The sequence below is a fragment of the Calidris pugnax genome, unplaced genomic scaffold, assembly GCF_001431845.1.
Source record: "Calidris pugnax isolate Ruff unplaced genomic scaffold, ASM143184v1 scaffold1, whole genome shotgun sequence".
Classification (NCBI taxonomy): Eukaryota; Metazoa; Chordata; class Aves; order Charadriiformes; family Scolopacidae; genus Calidris; species Calidris pugnax.
The window spans coordinates 11,118,829-11,127,234 of NW_015090800.1; the positions used below are offsets into that span (position 1 = coordinate 11,118,829).

An 8,406-nucleotide genomic window follows, 5' to 3' on the forward strand; every position below is an offset into this window, starting at 1 on the left:
CTTTGCAGAGCCACTAGTCTAATTGCTTAACATTTATCCAAATTCTCAGATAAATTTTCTTAATGTAATTTACAGCATACATTCTTTGAGAAAGTAGTGGTTATCAAACATAATAATAAAAAATGATAAATACACACAAATTAATTTGTTGATCCCAATTAAGATCAGTGACACTGTTAAGATTTCACCTTTTTGGTCTTTGACAAAGCTTTCTGGTTGGTTTCATGGCTTCTTAAGTACTGAAAGTTCGTATTTTGAAAAGCATACTTTCTGGTTGGTTTCATGGCTTCTTAAAAAGTACTGAAAGTTCGTATTTTGAAAAGCATGTGGAATGGCATTTTGCTTTAAAATTAAAAAGCAACAGGAGAACCACTTCTGCATTATCCTTCTCAAACACTATTTTTAATATGCAGAGTCTTTTGCAAATTGTTCAAGGTGAGAAAAGATCAAAAATTTTTTCCCTCAAATTCTGTAGCTGCGTTCCTCCTTCATGTAGATTTATGCATTTGGTCTTCATCACAAATACCAGTCTGGCAAACAGACTGAACCCAAGTTTCTGCAGCAAATATTTGCTACTGATTTTAATATCAGCAAATGTGGACTTGGGAAACTTCCTCAGAGACTCCCAGACAGTTAATGACAGGCTTGTTTTGTATACTTATTTACCTTTTCCTCTTTCAAAAACATACCTTTTTTTTTTTCACATGCAAACCTAAAAACATCAATAGGTCCCTACCCTTTTGATCCTTATTCCTGCTTGAAGATAAAGCCAGAGGCACCGCCTCTCCCAGACAGGAGAGGGAACCTGTCACCTGGGAGAGGGAACCTGTCACGTGCTGCCTCTTCTACGCACCTGCCCAGAAACATTTTCCATGCCCGTGATGTTTGTTCAAACATGAGAGCCGTGCTCACAGCAAGACTGCCATGAGAAGACAAAGCCTCATTGTTTCAGGGTCCACAGTTGCTGAAGGAGCACAGCAGTCTCTGGATCTCTCCCAAGCTACCATACTGTGATCTTCAACCTTGCTGAGCCTCCTTATGAATGACTGTAAGTCTCTTACGCCCTTAAATTCCCCCCTGTAAACCTCCCAGCCCTCCTGCCTTTACATCCCTCTAATTGCCCACCAACAGCAACTCAACTGTTCCATCGCTATTCCCGCTCCAGCACCTCTTGTCTCCCTAATTTGTGCATCTTTTCCTCTCTCCAGCCTCACTCTGCTCAATAATTAATGGCTCCCCAACCACTGGTAGCTCTCACTTGCTGTACCACACTGAAATCAGTTTATACATTTTAAAAGGTGAGGACTGCTCCTTCAGGTTTTGTTTCCACACATATTATGGAGTTTTAAACACAATTTGACCGTGCCCTGGAATAGCAAAATTATACTTCAGTATTTGCCAAAATGCAAAATTTGCTGGTAGAGAGAAATGAAATAGAGTTCTTGTCCAAGACTCTCACACGTGCACCTCCATTCTTAGTTTCCTTTTCTCCCTTTTATTTTCTAACTAAAACTAAGTAAGTCTTCAAAAATGGGTTTAGATCAAGCAGCCTGCTAAAATGCCCTGGAATTTCTACTCCTTTCTCTCAAGCTGTGTAAAAGCCTGGGCTATGCAAGTAGAAGTTTAGCAGCTGATGTGCCTACCTAAAAGTGCAACAGCTGGGATGCCAAAGGACACGCAAAAGGACGGAAATGAAAGGAATTGCTAAACTTCAAGGCAAAATAAGAAGTTTTCCTTGGCCTGGCAAAGACGAGCATTCAATAGGTGTAACTAATGATGCTAGCAGCATCACTGTTTTTATATTACTCAGGAAGAAGTGGTTTTCAGCTTATAATCAAAAGGAGCTTGCCCACATGCACAAATCTGTCTACATTTCACACTAACATTTTATTTACAAAAGTTTGTGACACAACTGTTTAAGAAAAACAAAGATGTTTTCCTGCAAAGCTCCTAGAAGACGACACTATTTCAATTCAGTTGAAGGTCCATTAACACTTCCCAAAGTCCATGCAGCTTTTACTCTCCACTTAAGCAGTGGATCTGCTTAATTTCCAAACCAAAGAGCTTCCTGTTCTCCAATTCTGAATATTTTTCTCTGACACTAAAATATGAACTCATTAAAACAAATGGATAAGCTAAGATAAAAAATACAAGTTTACAATCCTTGGTTTATGTAAAAACCATGTAACACCCCTACATGTTGCAATGATATCAGCCTTAAAAACTCCGTCAAACCACACTGATACAGGACATAATGCAAGACAGGGTCCATTAGCGAATTTGTGAAGTTTGATAATAAAAAAAAAAAAACAAAAACCTGAACTCCTGACAAGGGACTTCTAAAAGTTAATGGATGCCTAAGAGTATGTCTCTGCAAAGACTTTTTGTGGGTACGGATTTCTACAAGAAGTTCATATCTGCACACAAATACCACAACAAACCTCCCTGTGATGCCTGACGTAAGAGTATTAAAAACATATGGGTGAACTGGAAGAACTTAAGCACCCATCATGAAAACTTTTGCTCAGGCAGGCAATAGCTCCTCCCCAGGCACTGGTATTTTACTCACAACTCGCAAAGATCAACACTAGCTAAGGACAAGACTGACTAGCTAAGGAGTGCTTTACACAAGCAAAATGATGTAAGAAAACACACTGCAGAAATGGGAACTGACTATACCTACACCACAACAGTAAGATTTGTGATTTTGTTTTGGACCAACTCGACCATTTTATAAAAGCACTGTGCTTAATTATCACAAAGCCAGGCATTTTAGTACGGACAGGAACAAACTACCACGCTTCAGTACTTCAGAAACATGTAAACATTAAGCTAATCGTCTCTATGAGCTGCATCACTCCACTTCCATCTGTCATCCTTTGGAAAATGGAGGAGGGGGTAAGAGATGAGGCTGTAAAAGTGCATAGGATTCAGGACACCATGCAATGTACTTTTACTGAGTTATCTCACACCAGCTAACGCGTGACAAACTGATCCAATCATTTCTAGTGTCCCGTGATTCAGCAAACCTCAAGGCAGATTAAGGATCCGCTTTCAGGGTGGGGTTTTTTTTTCTCCAATTGAGTGTATGAACACTCAAGAGTCAGATGGTATCTCCTTAGTAGCTTCTTCCACCTACCAATTCACAGTCCACTGACTTCCTGAGCAACAGACCCCACGACTACTCAGACACGAATGATGAAACCACAAGAAGTCATGCAGCAGTTAACACAACTGAAACAAACTGTATGACTTGGTTTCCAACTTGCTGTGACTTGTTGCATGCACTCAGCTTCAAAAAGCTTCTTCCTAGCTCTGTGACTTCTATACTGAAATGACGTCCCTCAAAAGATGTCACAGAAAATGCAAAGTAAATTAAAAATGACATTTCAAAACATTCAAAGTTGGAATTTTAAGTGCACGGGAACAATACTTGTATTTTCCTATCTTAAAATGGAAAACATATCATGTCCTCCCTTTATTGTTAACATTAGAACCATCTTCACGTTTCATTAGAGACTGGATGAATAAAATGCATTTAAAATGTTAACTCTATTATATGACTAGAGCTTTCAAATGCCAAACATCTTCCCAGCTGGGGTATTAAGCACAAACTCACAATTTTAAAACCACTAAGCTTAAAATTTGCTGCAGATTTAGAGTCACAGAATCATAGAATGGTTAGAGTTGGAAGGGACCTTAAAGGCCATCTAGTTCCAGCCCCCCTGCCATGGGCAGGGACACCTCCCACTAGAGCAGGTTGCTCAAAGCCCCATCCAGCCTGGCCTTGAACACCTCCTGGGATGAGACACGCACAACTTCCGTGGGAAAATTGTTCCAGTGTCTCACCGCCCGCAGAATAAAGAATTTCTTCCCAATATCTAATCTAAACCTACAGTCTTTCACTTTAAAACAGTTACAATAAGGTCCTGTCCAACAGAATGTTACTTTCTTATTTGATTTAAATATTTGAAAATTCATTGAACAGTAAAATGTGCAATACTGTCAACTGCAAGTAAAGCTCACCGATTCTGAAATGATTTGCCAGCAACATTGTCTCTGTATGAATCAAACATAACATGATACTGGTCTCTACTCCACTCCAAGACAACCTGTAAAGACAAAAGAAAATACCACTTGATGTCACCACCTTCTAAAATTAGATACTTAGATTTCTCTTTTTAAAATTTTTAATCACAATCAACTTCATTCAAATTGATCTATGCATTAATACACAACTGACAAGACCTTAATCCAAACTAAGTTATTACACCAAGCCCGCAATAAGATCCAGAACTTAAAAGCACACTTGATTTAAACAAACTTTATTTTTATTCTGCAACAAAGGACTTCATGTTTTACAGACACACTTTTGCAGATCCTATTCATTTGTCCCTTAACCTTTAAAAATTCAGGGATGTTTCCCAAAAGTGAGACCTAAAATAAATACATTTCAATACAAGCAGGAAACCCCTACCCCCCCACATAATTTTGCTCATCTTCCTTTCTATTCTCATAGAGGACATATGAAGTACACACACCTCTGAAATCTGAGCTTTACAAACAGCCAGGCCAGGGCATATCAAATTACGCAAATGGACCTGGCCACAAACTTAGAGCACAATAGCTCTTTCCCAATGCAGGGGATGTCTGACACTGCAGCCAAACTAACCCAGCAGCGAAGTATTTCTGCGGGCTGCAGCCGCTCTTCCATCCCCCTGCATCTCTACCACCCCCCTTTAGCTTGACAGGCGTCCACCCGACGTGCAGCCAGCCAAGTCACAGAGCTAAACCAACAAGGTGAACCTTCAGAAACCAGAGTACTTTATCTCCCTCTACTTGGTTGTTGGAGCAGATGAGAAATGGTGGGAACACACAGCTGAAGACAGGGTTGTCTTCCCCACCTCCATCCATCCACCACGGCCACTTAGCTAAAATGCCAAAATGCACCCAACTTAAATGGCCTTTGCCAGCCGTCCTCATTCCAGGGCATATTCATAAATTAGCTGGATGGGTAACCAATCACAAGCTGGTTCTTACTTTGGAAAGCTACAAGTTTACATTCCATTTCTATTCTTAAATGTAGCGTCTATGTGTATGTATATAAACAGAGGCACATTTCCATTAATAACAAGTATCTGATATCATGGTTCTAAAGAGAAAAAAGAAGAAAAACAACCCAGACTTGTCAGTGCTAAAAAGACTTCATATGGTTGACATAGCAAAAGTAATTTGAGATAAAAATAATACAAAACATTTAGGTTCTACTCTGAGATAAACTTGCTATGTTATCTTTTCCAGTCAAAGTTCAACCTTTAAAATTACAAGGGCATCTTGTGCTGCTTTAGAGACAAAGAGGTAGTGTCTTGTTTTACCTGGATAAGTACATATTTTTACATACTGGAGAGAAAAAGAAAATACCAGGAAAGCAGAGTTCTTACTTTACGCCACTCTTCCGAGATTTAAATTTTACTACTGTTTATTTCTTGTATTGTGGGAACTATGAAACATATACCATTTCTCTAACATAGCATTCAAAACCATAATATAAAGACTATCTCCCTCCCTTTTGAGAAGACACACATCTCTGTCTCTCATGCCCACTAAAGTAAATTCAAGCCTTCCAGAAAGCAGGAAAGCCCCATCATGTGGCTGGTGACAAGAGTGCACACACACAATTCCTGCCAAAGCTGCAGCCTATTTGTAACCAAGATCCCATCTGTACAAGTTAATTTCCCTTACACAAATGAGACATGATTTCCCAGGTGAGCATCAAACCTCCTCCCTTCACTACCAAAGTCAGGAAGTGTTACACTTTTTTATGCACAAGTCATTTCATCCTTCTGCCAAATACACTACTTTATACAGCACAAACAAAGAAATATCCATGCAGAAGTATCTCCTACTGCTGATAATGATAAATTGATACACACTGATCTGCTTCTAGAAGAAATACATAAGTATATGAGTAAGAATGTAATTTATTGTATGAATAATACAGCTCTCCAGAAAAAACGCATTAACCATTCAAGTGTTTGCTTTTTGCCAAAAAGACCCAGGACAGCTCTCTTTACAAACACATTTAGGAAAAGGTTAATCTCTTCCCACCTGATAATTTCTTCCCCCCTGTAACTGTTTCCTCTTGTCACATTATCTGTGTTGCAATAATGCCCGGAGGCCGTTCTGCTTCAAACTTTACATACTGATATTATAAAACCACCAAGGGAACAACATTTTAAAAAAAGGGGAGACACCTCTGTTAGGAGATACTGTATCAGACAGGTGATAACAGTGGCTGTGGCATGTTCCAGTTATAAAACGCTTTCCAAAGCTCAACGACCTACGGAAGGGTTTACAGCCAAACTGTCCTAAAACTCAAGCTCATCTTACAACTAGGCTACAGCACTGGGTTAGACCTGGCTACCCTGTATGTGTTTGCAGAAAGGCTCCTGGATCATGCTTAATGCACTGTTACTGCACTGAGCTCAAGTTTTTCCTTGAGATCAAGCTCATTTTCATCTTGAGGCTGTGAATACATCATTACTAATCTCAATTATTTGCCTTAACCATCTACCTTTATGCCAGTATTTATATTGATATTAGCACGAATCTAAGCAAGCAGATCTAATTTTGTCTATCAGGTTGAAAAAGCTGCTTCTGGGGGTGGGGGAAGCGCAGAACTGCAAATGCTGCTCACACACCAGAGTCTGGTAAGTGCTGCATCACCTGCTTTTTTATTGCTTGACTGTTCCCCCCAGATTGTTAAAAACGGTTGATCTGATAAATTACTAGAAAGATTTCTTGCTTCATTTTCAAAACAGTCTTATATACTTTTATTAGTTGCTGCCTTGCAGACTGTATACTGAAGAAGTGTTTTCTGTTCCCACTGTAGTTGTCAGAAGAGGTCTAAGTGTTCATTCTCACAAGCCTAGATTCTCCTAAAGCCTTAAACTACCACTGCTTACCAAAACACACCACTTTAAATAGCAAAAGTAAAGAGTAAAACGCGTGCAAACATCTCTTACCATGCCTGTTTACCATTTTCAAAACAAACAAAAAAAAAAAACACCAAAAAATAAACCCACAACTTTTCTGTATGGTTATTCCAGAAAGCGTGGGTGTTTTGCTGCTGTTTTATTTTGTTTGTATTTTTTTAAACATTTCTGGTCACTTCTCTTTTTTCTTAACATGTAATTTTGAAAGTGTTCTCCTACATGAATCTGCCAGTTCTTTGCTAACTGTCTAAATAGTATATAAGCTTTCCAAATAGCTCTAAAAGGGCTGGAAGTAGCAAATTAAGATTTGGCAGGAAAATAATTCTGAGCAGTGATTTTAACTGATTCTCAGTGCAATCAGCCATCACCTGCACAACTACCGAAGCATTTTAAAGAAAACCTTCAAAGTTGGTTTTATCCTAAAGTGGGGGTAAATTCCATTCTGAAGAAAGGCAAAAGTATACTCAAAGTTTCACAGCACCAAGAGGTATACACCAATCCAAGTTGACAATCTTGTACAAACAGGTGGCTGAAGTACTACAGAATTAATTATTTCGCTGATGGCTATCAAGTTTTTCAGGAACTTGTGACCACCACCAGACAGCAGGGACGAAGTACTTCATGTAATGAACATGTACAGCTGTATAAAATAAAGTTCTGATTGTGCTACACTTGAGAGTTTCAGGTAATACTCTTTACAGCCCTTCATTTTTTCTGCATCTGAAAGCACCTGAAGCAAAATAGGGAAGAGAAGAAAAAAAAAAGGAAAAAATTACTTGTCTTGAGAAATTTAGGAATCGGGAAATACCAGTCTGTTTGCATTTAACACCGCCATCCTTTTACACTGACAAAAATACTTGCTTTAATTCCCTGAATGCTCACTATATTCTCAAACACTACACTGAAGCAGGATTCTTTTCTTCTCCTCCAGATTCTTTCATGGATGACTTCCACAACAGTCAGGGTAACACAAAATGAAACTTTAAGATTTACAATTTTATATGGGTGTAGAGTACCTAGAAAAAGTAGAAGCTATACTACATCTTTCACAAAAGAACAGGCAAACTGAGTAATAAGCAGGGAGCAATTTAACAGAGTCTCTGCTGAGCTGCAGGCAGGTTGGAGGCATTTAACTCTTGAAACTCTGCAAGGGAGAAAGATTCTGTCGCTCCAAGTTGACTTGGAAGGTTACATCAGAACAGGCTTTAGAAGGGTCAAATAAATTTTTTAAAAAATTAAAAATACAGCGATAATAAATCACCTGATAAGGGAAGTGGAAAAGATTGCACAAGACAAGAAAACAGGAGCTCCTGGAGCACGCAGGTTTCCCTCAGCCGGGCTCACCAAGGCTGTTGGACACCACGGCACAGCCCCCCGGGGTGGGGGCACGACGTGTCTGTGTCACCCCCGC

General features: G+C 39.3%; 1 protein-coding gene across 3 annotated transcripts in view; it reads right to left on the bottom strand.

Moving 5' to 3' along the window:
• Positions 1-8,406, bottom strand: part of GNPTAB (N-acetylglucosamine-1-phosphate transferase, alpha and beta subunits) — a 47,675-nt gene that overhangs the window by 36,984 nt on the left and 2,285 nt on the right. For all 3 annotated transcript variants that reach the window (XM_014937346.1, XM_014937347.1, XM_014937348.1), the window contains exon 2: positions 4,027-4,112. In XM_014937346.1, the coding sequence (XP_014792832.1) occupies positions 4,027-4,112 (86 nt within the window). The remainder of the gene's footprint in view (positions 1-4,026; positions 4,113-8,406) is intronic.